At 36.0% G+C, this 17401-nt stretch overlaps 1 protein-coding gene across 7 annotated transcripts in view; it reads left to right on the plus strand.

Annotated features, from left to right (window-relative positions):
• Positions 1-17401, plus strand: part of PECAM1 (platelet and endothelial cell adhesion molecule 1) — a 98984-nt gene that overhangs the window by 9469 nt on the left and 72114 nt on the right. For all 7 annotated transcript variants that reach the window (XR_008916428.1, XR_462249.3, XM_007482796.3 and 4 more), the window contains exons 3-4: positions 2317-2610; positions 8276-8575. Coding sequence is in view for 5 of the 7 variants with exons in the window: in XM_007482796.3 (XP_007482858.2) it covers positions 2317-2610; positions 8276-8575 (594 nt within the window). In the remaining 2 variants the exon portion in view is untranslated. The remainder of the gene's footprint in view (positions 1-2316; positions 2611-8275; positions 8576-17401) is intronic.

Raw genomic sequence — 17401 nt, forward strand, 5'->3', positions numbered from 1 at the left:
CCTAGCTGCCCCTGTTCCTTTATTTTTAAGACATGGGTCAATGTGAGCGAGGAATCGAGAATGATACTGAATTGACAATGAACTTATATGACTGGTGTCCTGATTGTGTCCTAAAGAGAAATGGAGAAGTTTAGAAGAGAATTTTGTGGAGAATGATTTTGAGTTCTGGTTTGGACATGGAGAGTTTTGTATATATTCTTTTAGTTAGCCCTCATAAAGTGGTTCTACCTACCCTCTGAAACACTACATAACCTTGTAAAAACAAAGAATAACGTCAGAAAAGAAACATATTTTCATTTAGATTATCCTTCCTTCTCTGAAGGCTTTGCTTCAAAGGGCAACCAGAATGTCTCAGGTGTTCTTAGTGCTTACTCACTCCATTTAAATTTAAATAAGGACAAACTAGAGACATAGCTTGGGGTGTTGGTTATAAAATTGATAACAGTAGTCACTAAGACCTAGGTTCAAGCCCTGCCTCTGATTTGTACTGTTCGAGGGACCATTGGGAAATAGGTAACCTCTCAGATTCCTCAGACAAATCTACAAGACTAAATTAAAGAGGATTTGCCAATCCACAATGGGAGGAGTCTCTACATGGAAAATTCATCACATTAATTAAATCATTGGGTTGGAGAAGGGGGAGCCACCACAATCAAAACAGAGCAAGGTTATATATTCTACATCAACCAAAGGAGTTTCATGTTAGAAGAATAGATTTAGCTTGAAAGGACCTTAAAGATCATTTAGTCCAACTTTCTCCTTTTATAAATGGGGAAACTGAGGACTGAAGAGGAGAAATTAGTCGCTCAAAATTACACAGACAAGAGTGTGGATATCTTTGAAAATTGGAGGAAAAAAATTCACTGTTTTAAAATTGGTCGCAAGTTTTTTTTCAAAACGAAATGAAACAGAGGCAGCTGGGTGGCTCAGTGGATTGAGAGCCAGGCCTGGAGATGGAAGGTCTGGGTTTCAGATATGGCCTCAGACACATTGCCTCACCCTTACTACTTTTTTGCCTTTGGAGTCATTACACAGAATTGATTCTAAGATGGAAGATAAGGGTTTAAAATGGGTGGGGGGGGGGTGGCAAAGGATTGGAGCAACTTGGTGGCTCAGTAGACTGAGAGCCAGACTTGGAGTTAGGAGATGCTGGGTTTAAATCTGGCCTCAGATACTTCCTAGCTATGTGACCCTGAGCAAGTCACTTTTTAAAACCCTTATCTTCTGTCTTAGAGTCAATCTGTGTATTAGGTTTAAGGCAGAAGAGTGGTAAGTGCTAGGCAATGGGGGTTAAGTGACTTGCCCAGAGTCACCCAGCTAAGGAAGTATCTGGGGTCACATTTGAACGCAGGACCTTCTGTCTCTAGACCTGACTCAATCCACTGAGCCACCTAGCTGCCCCCCTAAGAAAGTCTTTTAACCCCCATTGTCTAGCCTTTACTGTTTTTCTGCCTTGGGACCAATACACAGTATTGAATCTAAGATGGAAGGGAAGGATTTTGAAAAAAAAAAACTAATGAAATAGTAAGTGACATGTTAGCATTTTGTTTAGCTAGAGCAGGGGTCCCCAAACTATGGCCTGTGGGCCACATGCAGCCCCCTGAGGCCATTTATCTGGTCCCTAACACACTTCTGGAAGGGGCACCTCTTTCATTGGTGATCAGCAAGAGGAGCACTATATGTGGTGGCACCGCAAAGCACGGTGTCACTCACATACAGTACTACTTCCGGTGACATAATCCTTTGCTTGGTGCCTTGTTCTGATAGTAACTGAATGAGAATGAGGGGCTGCGCAAAGGATTATGGGACTGCACAATGGAAGCCTTCAGCATGGTGAGCAGCAATCTGGGGGAGGGGATTCCCCATGGTGTACACTGCTGTCTGGTATAGTGGTGGCAGTGATGGACCTGTGCAAGGTGTGACAGACCCATCACAGCCAGCGCTGCAGCCTCCACTATCCCAGACAGTGGTATACAGATTTGTTCATAGCTTTTTTTATAGTCTGGCCCTCTAATAGTCTGAGGGACAGTGAACTGGCCCCCTGTGTAAAAAGTTTGGGGACCCCTGAGCTAGAGGCAGGCTTGAGGCTGGGACAGGAGCTTTCATAGAATCATATTCTTTTGATCCAGTAACCCAACCCCCTCTTTCCAGAGAAGACAACTAAGGTTCTGATGTTGTGACTTGCTGATTATTAAAGAGTCCTGGACTTCATGGCCTTGGGAAAGGAATCTAATGTATGACTAGATTAAGGGTCATTTTCTCCAATAAAGAATACCATCTCTTTCTAAAACGATTTCCCCCTTTCTTTACATTCAGCTTTCACTATCAACTCGATTGAGATAAAAGCAGAGCCAGGCTGGGAGGTGGAGAACGGGAAGAACCTAACCTTGAATTGTCTCTTCGACATAAGCGCCACGTCCAAGCTTCAGTCTCCGCGCCGGGTTCTCTTTTATAAGGATGATATCCTGATCAAGAACGTCACCTCCTGGAATAAAAAAGAGAGCTTTTTTATTCAGGCTGCTCGACTGTATGACCGAGGGAACTATAAATGTACTGTGATTCTGAATAACAAGGAGAAAACCACAAAAGATTATTCAGTTTCAGTAAAAGGTGAGGACATTGTCATGGGGTGTTGCTAAATCATGACCAACCTAAGTTTGCTGGCCATGTCGATGGAGAATGACTCAACTGTCTGTCATTTCCCATGTGCCGGGAATCATCAGAGAATGTAAGAGACAGAAAGGTTTTGAAAGCTCTGGAGGTAATGTTGAAATCTTACCTCTGATCCTTTCTAACAGTCTAAATCTCAATTTTCTAATCTGTAAAATGAGGTTATACTAGATGGTTCCTGATGTTAAAAAAAAAAAAAATTGAAATCCAATCTCAGAATTCACTAACTGTGTGATGCTCAATCAAGCTCTTTCACCACTGTGTGCCTCAGTTTCCCCAAATGTAAAAGCATATATTAAGTAGCTACTAGATGCCTGGAATTGTGTTGAGTGCTGGCCATTAACATTAGACAAAAGAGAAACAGTTCTTGCCCTCAAGATGCTTATATTTTCCTTATATACAAAGTAAATGCAAGATAAAGAGATTATTTAGGAGTTACAAGGAGCTGAACTTTGATTAATTTATTTTAAGAATACTTTTCTGTGTTTACATGATTCATTTTCTTTCCCTCCCCTCTCCCAGAGCCCACAAGGTATTCCACTGGTATGTACAAATGTTTGCTTGTTTTTTAATTAATTAATTTTTTAAAATTGAGCTGAACTTTAAAGGAAACTAAAGATCTTAAGAGGTGGAGGTTAAGAAAGAGGTGCAAAGATGGAGACGAGAAATGGAATTCTGTGTATAGAGACCAAGTAGATCAGTTTGGCCAAAATCTTGAGTAAATGAAGAGCAGTAATATGTATGAAGCCTAGAAAGGTAGGCTTAACCCAGATTGTAACTTCAGGGTAGAATCAGTAAGACTTACCACCTGATTGGATATAGGGCAAGAAGGAGAGTAAAGAGTTGAGACCACATGAATATCTTACATTTTATAGTGCTTTAAGGTGTTGAAAGCACTTTAAAAATATTTCACACAGAAGAAGGGCAACTGCTCCATCACAAGGGTTAATGGGGATACGATTGGGGATGTAGAATCTAAATGATCCACCTAGTGCAAATATCAATGGTATAGAAATCTTGTAACTGAATCTTGTAACTGTGGAAAAATATTCTAAATTAATTAATTAAATAAAAATTTCAAAACAAATATTTCACTAGAACCTCATAAGAAGGGATGAGTACTATTATCTCTATTTTTAGATGAGGAAACAGTCTTAAGTGACTAGTCCATGCTCACACAACTGGTTAGTGTAGGAGATGGGACACTTTATGTGTTAAATTTATTGGATAAAAAAATCTGTTTCAGAAAATGACACTGTCAAGAAGCTATGTTTCTTTGTCAACAGCTAAGACAACAGATGTATAAAGCATTGCTGCTGTTCATATGTGTCCAACTCTTTGTGACCCTATTTGGATTTTTTTGGCAGAGATACTGGGCCGATTTACTATTTCCTTCTCCAGCTCACTTTATCACAAGAAAACTGAGGCAAATAGGGTTAAGTGACTTGCCCAGGGTCACACAGTCAGTAAATGTTTGAGGCCAGATTTGAACTCAAGAATATGAAACTTCCTGACTCCATGGTGCCATCTTGTTGCCCCTGAGTAAAGCATAAAGATAAACTATTTTCCATCTTGAAGATGATATAAGATTGAATGGCAATAAGCTATAGCATATAGAATTAAGGTTAAATGTGAGAGAAAAAATTTGTGACCAGAAAATTTTAAAACATACTCTGATATTCCCTAGATGTATGACTTTTGGCAAGTCACTTAACTCCAATTGCCTAACCCTTACTCTTCTTCTGCCTTGGAACTTAGTATTGATTCTAAGATGAAAGGTAAGAGTTTAAAAACATTTATATTTATTTTTGTTATATTTTGTGGTCTGAGTTGTCTCTCTACTTTCCTACCAATCCTGCATTAGAGAAGGCCAACATACTTTTTGAACAAAATTGTTTTTACTGTTTATAGCATTCTTTGGTTCTACTCACTTCACTCTGCATTATTTCATGCAATTAAAAAAAATCAACCTGCTTGTCATTTCTTACAGCTGTGACAGAAAAAAAGAGCGATTGCCATAAACTGTGACCACAAAAATATGGGTTTCAAGACTGTGAATTGCCCAAACTGTAAAGATAATTTTAGCATCTTGATTTTATATAAAAAATAAGTGGTCGCCATGGAAAAAGAGAGACTAGTCAGTCCTTAATCACTCACCACAAGATTTTGTCCCAGGCAAAACTCTAGTATTCAGAGAGACCCTCCAGTTCAGCTCCTGAGCTCAACTAAATTCAGCCACTGAGAGCTCCATCAAGAGCCCCAGCTCTCAGTTCCTGACCTCCTTTTAAAGAGAATTTTCTCCTATGTCACCTCCCCTAAATTTTCACATCTACCAATCACAGTAGACGTTTTCCAAAGGACTGACCATTCTTAATTCACATCTTGTTATCACCTTCTTAATTCACATCTTGTTATCACCTTCTTAATTCATATCTTAATTCATATCACCTTCTCTGGGTAGACTAAAATTTCTGAGTAATTCACATCTCTTTGCTAAGCTTGCCCTTTTAGTGATTAATTTGACCTTCATAGGTACTTAGCACCCTTTTGTATTAGATCTAAAAATACACCTAGCTTAAGGGCTTTTGCCTCACTATAAGTATGAGTTAAGTACTTTTTCATTGTTCAGTAAGGAGTTTTACAACTTTATCTTCCCCTTAAGGTATGCCTAAATATGGGTGGAATAAGGTTAAGCTCTCAATACATTCCTGACCAAGTATCTCCATTGTTTAAATGGGGAATAACTTTAACCATAACCTTAAGATAATGTTCCAAGGTAGAGTCTGAGAAATTTTAAGATCCACAATCCCCCCTGATGATCATTGGGAGACTTGTCTCCCCATTGATCATTTAACATAATCATCTTGTAGTCCTAAATGCACTTCTAACTACAGATTCATACAATATTCAATTTTCCAAGAGGAAATTAGAGTAGTGATGGAGGAATAGAAAAGAAAGAAAGCAAAACCAATGTTTTGCCAGGCACATTGACAGAAAGCCAAATTAGGGGCAATCCTTTTTGGCATAAATGTATACATTTACAATAAATGTTCAATCAAACTTCAGTTCAATCAACCATATCCAAAGTTCATTCTTGATCTTCTTGATGTAGTGTGGGTTTTCCAGCATCTTTCTGCATCAATTCATTCTCTGGATTTAGGAGTTAGCAAGCTTCTTCCTTAAAGATCTTTTCTCGAACAAAATAAAAATCTTGGATTTTTATAAAAATACACAGCACAGTAGTATTCCATCACAATCATATACTACAATTTACTCAGTCATTCCTCGATTTCTTTGCTATCACAAAAAAGAACTGCTCTCCATATTTTATAATATAAAGGCTCTTTTTCCTTTTTCCCCTGATTACCTTGAGAAACAGTGGTCTTGTTGGGTCAAAGGTATATACAGTTCTATAACTCTTTGGGCATAGTTCCAGATTGCTCTCCAAAATGGCTGGATCAGTTCACAGTTCCACTAATGAGTGTAACAGTGTCCCAATTTTTCCACATTCCACCCAATATTCGTCATTTTCCTCTTTTGTCATTTTTGCCAATCTAATAGGTGTCAAATGGTACCTCAAAGTTGTTTCAAATCACACTATCATCTCTCTAATCAATAATGACAGAGCATTTGTTCACTTGACTATAGTTTTGATTTCTGTTCATATCCCATGAGCATTTATCAATTGGTAAATGATAATCATAATTTTTATAGGATAAGTAATGTATTCTATTATTCTTATGTATAATGATTTTGTCCAGCCATTCTCCCAAATGATAGTCATATACTTTGTTTTCAATTTTTTACTTTTTATAATAAAAAAGTGATGCTATGAATATTTTGGCATATATGGGACTATATTTTTACGCTTAACTTCCTCAGAGTACATGTCCAGGAGTGAGATTGCTAGATTAAAAGATATAACAGATTAGTCACTTTTCTCATATAATTCAAAATTATTTTCTTGAGTGATTGGGCTAATTCCCAGCTTCACCAATAGCAGCCAAATTCCCAGAATAACCTTCTGTCTTTGGACCTAAACGTTCTTGGATTACAAAATATGTTAGCTGACAGTTTCAAAATATTTTGACAAAATGTTTATCACCTTGATGATAATCAGTGATACTCATAGCCTATTCTTTTGTTTTCATATTTCTTGCAAAAAGGAACATGTTTATGCAATCTTGCCATTAAGTCCAATCAATTCTTCCTCTTCTGTTCTGTTTTCATTGCCACTTCCCTACTGTCACTTAGATTACTGAAATAATTTTAATAAACAGTCTCATTCTTTCCAGGCTTTCCCTATCTTATGGATTTTGCACAGATCTTTCCCCCTGTTTAGGAACCTTCAATTTTCTATCATATTAAAAATTAATTTTTTTGTCACTACCTTTCTTATTTAACATTATCTTACCTTATTCCTCAACATTGACAGAGACAACATAGCATAAAGGAAATGCATTGGCTTGGGAGTCAGGAGACCTGGGTAAAATCGAAGTTCAACCATTTTCTACCCATTGGATGAAGGAAAATAAGGAAGGATACTTTTGTGTCCTCAGGCTCACCCTGGTATCAGGTTTCTGAAGATTAGGACAGTGGGGTCTTTTTCCTTTGATTCTCCACTATACAAGACTAACTTGTTTTCTTTGTTTTTTCTTTTCTTAAGTTTATTTACTTAATTAATTTAGAATATTTTTCCATGGTTACACGATTCATGTTCTTTCCCTTCCCTCCTGCCATCCCTCCCTGTAGCCAATGAGCAATTCTACTGGGTTTTACATAACATGTTTTCTCCGGGGCCTGAACTGTTACAATTGAAATCTTATTCACTCTTCAGAGGTTCCCTGCTTAGTTACTCTTTTATGATCATTTCAGTCAATATGTGGGTCTTCAGTTTCTGACCAACAGCATAAAGCTGTTGTGGGATTGCTGCGGCCCAGGAAGGACCTAGAGTATCTATCTATATGTATGTGTGTGTCAGGGTACATTGGTAAGTGAGCTAAGCTCAATTTTTTCCCTCCTTACCTTGCAGAAGCAGTGCAAGTGCTAGACAGTGTCTTAAATTTTGGTGGCCAGGGTCAATGTCTTGACCTTTCTATCCTAGTTACACATCTATACCCTAGGGGAATTGGGAGTCCTTGAAGGCATAGATTATGTCTTAAGCTTCTTTTTATCTACTCCATTCATAGCACCTCACAAGATGCAAGATATAATATGGAACTGATAAAAGGCTGTTGCATCTAAACTACAAAGTTTAAGAATTAAAGTAAAAAAAAAAGGAATTAAAGTAAAGCTGGGTGTCTCAGTGGATTGAGAGCCAAGTCTAGAGGTGGCAAGTCCTTGGTTCAAATCTGGCCTCAGACACTTGCTAAATGTGTGACTTTGGGAAAGTCACTTAATCTCCATTGCCTAGTCCTTACTACTCCTCTGTCTTGGAATTAATGCACAATATTGATTCTCAGATGGATGGTAGTTAAAAAAAAAAGAATTAAAGTTAAGCCAAACATCAGGCTAACCTGACCACCTCCAAAGAGAACCTAGTCTGTGACTCCAGACTATACTCTTATTATTTACTTTTCTTTTCTTTTCTTTTTTTTTTACAAAGGAGTACCAAGTCCCAGGATTACAGTGGACAAGATAGAAGTGATGGAAGGAGGGGTGGTGAAAGTTGGGTGCTCTGTTCCTGAAGAGAAGCCTCCAATATATTTTATCATCGAAAAACTGGATATGCATGTCTTTAAACAAAGAAAAGAAAAAATGAAACTACATGAAAATTTTGTGACTCTGGACTTCCCAATAGAAGAACGAGACCATGTTTTAGTTTTTCAATGCCAGGCCAAGATCTCTTTTGGGAGTTTCCTGGAGGCCTCAGAATTCAGCAGGAGTGACTGGGTCACTGTGAGGGGTAAGATTTCTTCTTCTATTTCCATTGTTACTTGTGGTATGCAAATTTGGTTTAGATAAAAAGATCCCACAATTTGAACCCTTTAACTGGGCAGTCTTCTCTCAGGACCACAGAATCTAGTATTTTTTTGGTGGTGGGATGACCACTTTAGATCTGTGAGTGTCAGTGGCTCCAGAATAGAGACAATAAGGAGGTTCTAGGGCTCTGTACGGAAAATGACTTTGGGTCTAGAGGAGATTTAGATGACGTAAATGGTAAGGGAACAAGAGACCAGAGCATTCAATTTGATTGGAAGAATGTGGGATATTTAAGCTATGCCTTTAAAGAACTATGTAAGGAAGAAGGATTGGACTTATTTTTCTTAGCCCCAGAGGACAGAACTGGTAGCAACTACTGTAAATTACAGAGGGACAGATTTCGGCTCAACATAAGAGAAAACTTCCTATAAAATAGAGCTAAACAAAAGTGGAAGGGGTTGCTTTGGGATGAAATGGGTTCCTCTTCACTAAAAGTTATCAAGCAAAGGCTCAATGATTGCTTATTAGGGATCTTAGATATTCTTAATCAGATATGAATTGGATTTGAGCCTCCTTCCAACTCTGAGATTATAATTCTGTTGTGCCACATCAACCAAAGGCACAGAAGACCCCTAAGCACCAAAGCAAGTGACAGTTGCCATCTTTTATACCTAAGAATTTTACTGTTAATAAAGCAGATTCCAGATTAAAAGAATCAATGACATGACATGGGAAAATATCTTAGCGGAGACAGGGAAATTAGAACATCTTGTGTAAGGCATGATATGGTGAGATAACAACTTTTTGACTGTCTTGACCCCAAACCTTTATACGGCATTGGTATTCTCTACCTCAATTTGTTTCATAGGACAGAGATGGAATCAATTAATCTGCAAATATTTATTAAGTGCTGTGTGTTGTGTAGCTAATCTATTCCATTAATCCCCTTAGCCAGTACCATATTGTTTTGATGATTACAGCTTTGTAATAGTTTGATATCTGGTATTCCTAGGTCACGGTCTTTCACATTTTTTTCTTCATCACTCTCTTAATATTCTTGATCTTTAGTTCTTCCAGATGAATTGTGTTATTATTTTTTTCTAGTTCTATAAAATAATTTTTGGGTAATTTGTTTGGCATGACACTGAAGATTAGGCACCTATTAATTTAAGTAGCATTGTCATTTTTAGTATATCGACTCGACCTATCTATGAGCAATTGACATTTTTCCAGTTGTTTAGATTTTATTTTATTTATGTGAACAGTGCTTTGTAATTGTGCTCATATAATTCCTGGGTTTATCTTGGTAGGTATACACCTACGTATTTTATATTATCTACAGTTAATTTAAATGGAATTTCTTTTTCTGTGTCTTTCTGCTACATTTTATTGGTAATATATAGGAACCCTAATGATTTATGTGGGTTTATTTTATATCCTGCAACTTTGCCAAAGTTGTTAATTATTTTAGTTTTTAGTCAAATCATTAGGATTCTCTATCATTATATTATCTGCAAAGAGTGATATTTTTGTTTCTTCAGTGTGTATTTTAATTCTTTCAATTCCTTTTTTCTTCCCTTATTGCTATTGCTAGCATTTCTAGTAAAATATGGAATAATAGTGGTGATGAAGGGTATCTTTGCTTCACCTCTGATCTAACTGGGAAGGCATCTAGTTTATCTCTGTTACAGATAATACTGCTGATGATTTTAGATAGATACTATTTTTCATTTTAAGAAAAGCTCCATTCATTCCTATGCTCTCTAGTGCTCGTTAATAGGCTTGGATAATATATTTTGTCAAAGGCTTTTTCTACATCTATTGGGATAATTAAATGATTTCTGTTGATTTTTTTATTGATGCAATCAATTATGCTAATGTTTTTCCTAATATTGAACTGCATTCTTGGTGTAGATGCTATCTGGTTATAATGTATAATCTTTGTGATATATTGCTGTAATTTCTTTGCTAGTATTTTATTTAAATTTTTGCATCAATTTTCATTAGCAAAATCAGTCTATAGTTTTCTTTCTCTGTTTTGTTTCTTCTTGGTTGAGGTATCATGTAGCTTACCAGCAGCTACAAATATTCTTTCATGGGTGACCACCTGAAAGGGAAACTGGAAGCTGAGGGAAAATGGGTGGAAGGATTTAAAGATTAAGGGAGAAAGAACATAAAGAAAGAAAAAAGACAGAGACAAAGGGTTCAACAGCATAGCATACAGCCTGTGCTGCTCCTCTGATGGTGTGTGAGAGAGAGCGAGAGCTACAGGTGAACAGTTTTTATTGAAGTTTCAAGGGATGGGGGATGGGAGATAGTTAATCAAACATGTGACATGGTAGAGAATTTAATATTAGCCTGCTAAACCAGATAATCAAGATGGAGGCTAAGGCAATGTAGCAGGCACCTCCCAGCCCAGAGGTTCATTTGACCTTTGGACTGCAGGTGTTGGGAGGGGTTTGAGTACCAATAAGAACCATAAGATTTGAGTACCAATACCATTCAAGAATCCATAAATCAATTATGTGAAATATTGGAAATATATCCATAAGTCTGGTATATGAGCACATTGTTCATAAGAGTCAGATTTTGAATGGATCTTTAAATACTTTCATGATATGTTTATGCTTGGGACCCTACCTAAGAATTATATTTGTGTTGTAAAAGAAGTTTAGTAGGACTCCTTCAGATATTTCTCTAAATTGTTTATGTAATATTGGTATAAATTCTTCTTTAAATGTTTGGTAGAATTCATTTGTGAATCCATCTTGCCTTGGAGATTTTTTCCTTAGGGAGTTCATTGATGACTTGTTCAATTTCTTTTTCTGAGATGAAGTTACTTAAATTATTCTATTTCCTTTTTTGTTAATCTGGAAAATTTATATTTTTGTAAATATTCATTCATTTTACTTAGATTGTCAGATTTGTTGGCATATAATTGGGTAAAATAACTTTTAATAATTATTTTAATTTCCTTTTCATTAGTACTGTACCCCTTTCATTTTTGATAATCATTACTTGATTTTCTTCTTTCCTTTTTAAAATCAAATTAACTAACGATTTATCTATTTTATTAATTTTTTCACTAAATCAGCTTTTGGTTTTATTTACTAGTTTAACTGCTTTTTTTTACTTTGTTTTGCTAATCTCATTTTTTATTTTCAGAATTTTAAATTTGGTGTTTAATTGGAATTTTTAATTTGTTCTTTTTTCTAGTTTTGTTTTGTTTTTTAGTTGCAGGCCCATTTATCAGACTATTTTCTCTCAACTTTATTTCTGTGATTAGAGATAAAAATTTCCCCCTAAGAACTGTTTTAGCTGTATCCCATACATTTTGGTATGTTGTCTCATTGTTGTCATTCTTCCTAGTAAAATTATTGATCATTTCTATAATTTGTTCTTTGACTCACTTATTCTTTAGAATTGATTATTGAATTTCCAATTAAAATTTAAAAATCCTTGTGTTCCATTTTAGAATCAATACTAAGTATTGGTTCCAAGGCAGAAGGGTGATAAGGGCTGAGCAATTGGAATTAAGTGACTTGTTCAGGGTCACACAGATAGGCAGTGTCTGAGGCCAGATCTGAAACCCAAGACTCCCTCTCTCTAGTCCCAGCACTTTATCCACTAAACCACCTAGCTGCCCCAATTGATTTTTCACATCTCTTTCCATGGCCCTTTACTGAAGGTAATTTTTATTGTATTATGATCTGAAAAGGATGCATTTAATATTTCTGCTTTTTTCTGATTGTGAAGGTTTTATATCCTAATACATGATCAGCTTTTGTGAAGGTTCCATGTGCTGAGAAAAAAGGTATATTCTTTTCTATTCCCATTTAACTTTCTCTAGAAGTATATCATATTTAACTTTTCTAAAATTCTATTCACAGTAATTTCTTTCTTGTTTGTTTTTTGGTTAGTTATCTGAGATGGAAAAACTGAGGTCCCCAATAGTATAGTTTTACTGTATATTTCCTCCTATGACTCATTTAACTGCCTTTATTACTCCATTGTCTATGGTATATTTTAGCAAGATATATTTCCTTTCTTATCTTTTAAAATTCAATTTATTTTTACATCAGCTTTATCAAAATCATTATGGCCTCTACCTCTTTTACTTCAGCTGAAGCATAATAAATTCAGCTCCAGTCCTTTACCTTTACTCTGTGTGGGTGTCTGTGCTTCAAATGTATTTCTTATAAATAGTATATTGTAGGATTTGGGTTTTTAATCCATTTCACTATCCATTTCCATTTTATGGGTGAGTTCATCCCATTAGAATTTACATTAAGATAATTAACTATTATTTACATCCTTATCACTTTACTTCTGTTTATTCTTCTCTCTCTCCCCTTTTACCCTGTCCCTCCTTACACATATTTTACTTTTGACCACTATCTCCCCAATTTCTCTTCCCTTCTATCAGTTTCCACCTCATTCCCTTCTCCCTGTTTCTTTTTACTTCCCTTTAGGGTAATATAGAATTCTATATCTAACTGAACATGTATGTTATTTCATCTTTGAGTCAAATCCAATGAGAGTGGAGTTCAAGTGTTACCTGTCACATCCCCTTATTTTCCCTTCCTTTGTAATAACTCTTTTATGCCTCTTTTATGTGACATAATTCACCCCATTCTATCTTCCCCTTCCCTCTTCTCACAGTGCTGTCCTCTTTTTCCTCCCTTAATTTTGTTTTTTGGGATATCATCTCATTATAGTTAATTCCTACTCACACTCTTTACCTATGTATATTCCTTTTAATTTCCATGAAATTGATAAAGTGCATAAGAGTTATAAGCATTTTCTTCTTATACAGGAATATACACAATTTAATAGTTTAATCTTATTGAAGCTCTTAAGATTTCTTTTTCCTGTTTATCTTGTTACATTAAGTCTTCCATTTTGATGTTAAATTTTCAATGTAGCTCTGGTTTTTTTTTTTATTAGGGATTCATGTAAGTTCTCAATTTCATTAAAGATCTATTTTTTTCCTTGAAGGATTATACTGAATTTTTCTGGGTAGGTGATTCTTGGTTGTAATCTTAGCTCCTTTACCTCTTATAACATCATATTCCTAGCCATCCGACCCTTTAAAGTATAAACTACTAAATCCTATGTAATCCTGATTGTGTTTTTCTTTTGGGATCTCTTTTAGGAGGTGATTGGTGGGTTTTTTCAATTTCTATTTTATTCTCTGATTCCAAGATATAGGGAAGTTTTCCTTGATAATTTCTTGAAGTAAGATGTTTAGGTTCTTTTTTTTTTTTTGCTCCTGGTTTTTAGACAGTCCAATAATTCTTTATTTTATTTTATTTTCATCGTCATATAAAACACACTTCTGTAAATTTGACTTGGTTCTCTATAAAATCTGAGAAATTAGAACATTATTAGAGGCATTTGTAATAAATATTTCCCCAGTTTGTTGTTTCCCTTCTAATTTTGGTTACATTAGTTTTGTTTGTACAAAAACTTTTAAATGTAATAAAACCAAAATTATTCATTTTACACTTATAATATTCTCTCTCTTGTTTGGTCATAAATTCTTCCCTTCTCCAAAGATCTGCCATGTAAACTATTCTGTGTTTCTCTAATTTTTTATGGTATTGATTTTTATATCTAAATCATATATCAATTTTGACTTTATCTTGGCATAGCATGTGAGATATTGATTTATATTTAGCTTCTTCCGTACTGTTTTCCAATTTTTCCAGTAGTTTTTGTTATCTTTTTTTTCAATCCTTACTTTGCATTTTAGAATCAATACTGTGTGTTAGTTCCAAAGGAGAAGAGTAGTAAGAGCTAGGCAATAGGGGTTAAGTGACGTGCCCAGGATCACACAATTAGGAAGTGTCTGAGGCCAGATTTGAAGCCCGGAATTTCCATCTGTAGATCTGGCTCTCAATTCACTGAGCCACCAACCTTCCCCATGGCCAATAATTCTTAAGTTAGCTCTCTTTGATCTATTTTCCAGGACACTTGTTTTTCCAATGAGAAATTTCTCATTTTCTTCTATTTTTTAAAATTCTTTTGATTTTGTTTGATTGTTTCTTGAAGGCTCATGCAGCCATTAATTTCTACTTGCCTAATTCTGATTTTTAAGAAATTATTTTCCTCAGTGAACTTATATGTCTCATTTTCTTTCTGGCTAGTTCTATTTTTTAAGATTTTGTTTTCTTTAGTGAATTTTTGTACTAGATAATTCTACTTTTTTAAAGAATTGTTTTCTTCAGCATTTTTTATTTCTTTTTACATTTTTTTTCTTCCTTTTCCAAGCTGGTTTTTTCATGCTCGTCTTTCATTACTCTCATTTCTCCCCCCAATTTATCTTCTTAACTCTCTTATTTGATTGTTTAAATTCCTTTTTGAGCTCTTCCATGAAATCTTTTGTGATCTGAGACCAATTCATATTTTTCTTCGATGCTTCATATGTAGCTATTTTGACAATATTATACTCTTTTAAGTTTATATCACTATTCCTTGTCACCATAGTAAATATCTAGAATTATATTCTTGCTTTTTGTTCATTTTTACCAGTTTAATTTGTGATCTTTTTTTATTGTATGACAAAGTTGATCTCTGCTTGTGGATTGGGAGGGCACTGTCTCTCATTTCTTGTGCTGAGGCCTGGGGCTTTGTTGCTGGCTTGTACCAGGCCTAATTAGGTTCTAGCTGTTTACATATACTAGTAGAGGGTCTCACTGCTGACACTGGTGGGAAGCTTCACTGTTGGGTTGCACAGGTGAGAGACCTCACTGCTAGCCTATATTGAGGGCAGAGTATCACTATTGGATAGATCCAGAGGTGGAGTCTTATTGCTGACACCCCCAAGGAGTGGAGCCTTTCTACTGACTCACCCCAGGGGTACAACCTCATAGAAGGCTTGGGTCAGGTTAGAGCATCACTGCTAAGAGGATGAGGCCCTGAATATAGCCTGCCCTTGCTGCTGCCTGTTTAGATTTTGCTTCCTTCTTACCCACAGTGAGCCAGACCTCTTGTGAAAGATCCTCTAAATCTGCTAGAAATCTGCTCTAAAACTTGGTTTGAAGCTTTGTTTTAAGGTTGTTAAGGGGGATATTTGAGATGTTTAAGGTTGCTACCTCATTCTGCCTTCTTGGCACTAAAAGTTCATATATAAATATTTACCAAACAAATGCACAGGAAAGAAATGACCTTTCAGATTAGTAAATTCTGCCTGCATTTTTGGCCTCATGGAAATGTACCTGAATTGTTTTGTAAAGAGTTGCCAAATAATGCTCTCCAGGTAGAAGAAATCTAACAAAGAAATTCCTAATTTGGCCCTCAGCAATAAATACCAAAGTACCACCATCAGTACCAAAGCACCATCACCAATTAACTCACATTTGGATGAGATTCACAGTCACAACGGAGGGTGTGAGATTGGCATGGAAAGAATGCAAAGGAAAGGGTTAGGAGGTGAATAGGGTAGTTTATTTCTTGTAAGATACTGTTTGCAGATTGTCATCAAGTGGTTAAACAAAGCCCCATAACACCCCCCACCCCCAATATCTGTGACTGATCCCTTGGGAACTTTCCACTTACCCCTTGTGTAGCAGTATAATTTGTTTCTTATTACTTTGTGATTCAATAGAGGGGATGAGATGGGGAAACAGTCCTCCCAGGTTCTCAAGGTGTTCTCTGAAGCAGTGCCCTCTGGCCCTGATCTGGAAGTCCAAAATCCAACTACTGAGTCATGACTAATTTCTTGAGATTCTAAAGCCATGAGTCCTCTGTGCTTTCTGCATATAACTTACTCCCCATTTCACCCTAAACCAGGATGTGGCTCATACAACAAGGTCATTTACATGAAGCAATCTATAGCAGTACACATGGGAATTCCAACATATAAGGGTGGGATGCCATTTGCTAATAGAATCTTATATAAAGCATTTTAGGGGTGTAGTCAGACAAAACCAACCTCCCTTTTATTCTCTGACACTGCCACCATCCTGGTGCAGACCTTCATCTCCTCATACCTATTGCAACCTGCTGGTTGATCTGCCTGCCTCAAATCTCTTCCCACTCGAAAGTGATTTTTCCTAAAACTCAGGTCTGACCATGTATCACTCTCTCTCCAACCCTACCTAATAAATTGCAATGGCTCCCTTTTACCTCCAAGATCAAATACAAAATCCTCTGCTTTGAGTTCAAAGTCCTTCATAATGCTACCTTTCCAGTCTTAATCCCTTCTATATTATTGTCTTTGATCCAGTGACACTGGTTTCCTTGTTGTTCCTGGAATAAGATACTCCATCTCTTGGTTATTGACATTTTCACTGATTTTCATCCATGCCTGGAATTCTGTCCTTCCTCATTCTTACCTACTGGTTTCCCTGGCTTCCTTCACCTAAAATCTCACTTTCTACAGGGAGACTTCCCAATTCCATCTTAATTCCAATGACTTCTTTCTGTTGATTATTTCCTGATTATCCTTTATATATAGCTTGTTTGTATATAGTTGTATGTTGTTTTCCCCATTCAATTGTGAGTTTCTCAAGAGTAGAGACTGTTGTTTGTTTTTCTTTGTACCCTAAATACTTAGCACAATGCTTGGCTCATAGAAGGTATTTAATAAATACTTAATGACTTATTGTCATTGGCTAGAAAAGTAATCAGGGATTTATTAAACACCTACTGTGTATCAGACACCATATCAGGTTCTCAGGATATAAAGAAGATAAATGAAACAATACCTACTTACAAGGATCTTAAATTCAAACTAGGAAAACCTATATTAATACATGTAGAATCAATAGAAACATAATACATACAAAATAGTTAAAAGCAATGT

This window comes from Monodelphis domestica, chromosome 2 (assembly GCF_027887165.1).
Source record: "Monodelphis domestica isolate mMonDom1 chromosome 2, mMonDom1.pri, whole genome shotgun sequence".
Lineage (NCBI taxonomy): Eukaryota > Metazoa > Chordata > Mammalia > Didelphimorphia > Didelphidae > Monodelphis > Monodelphis domestica.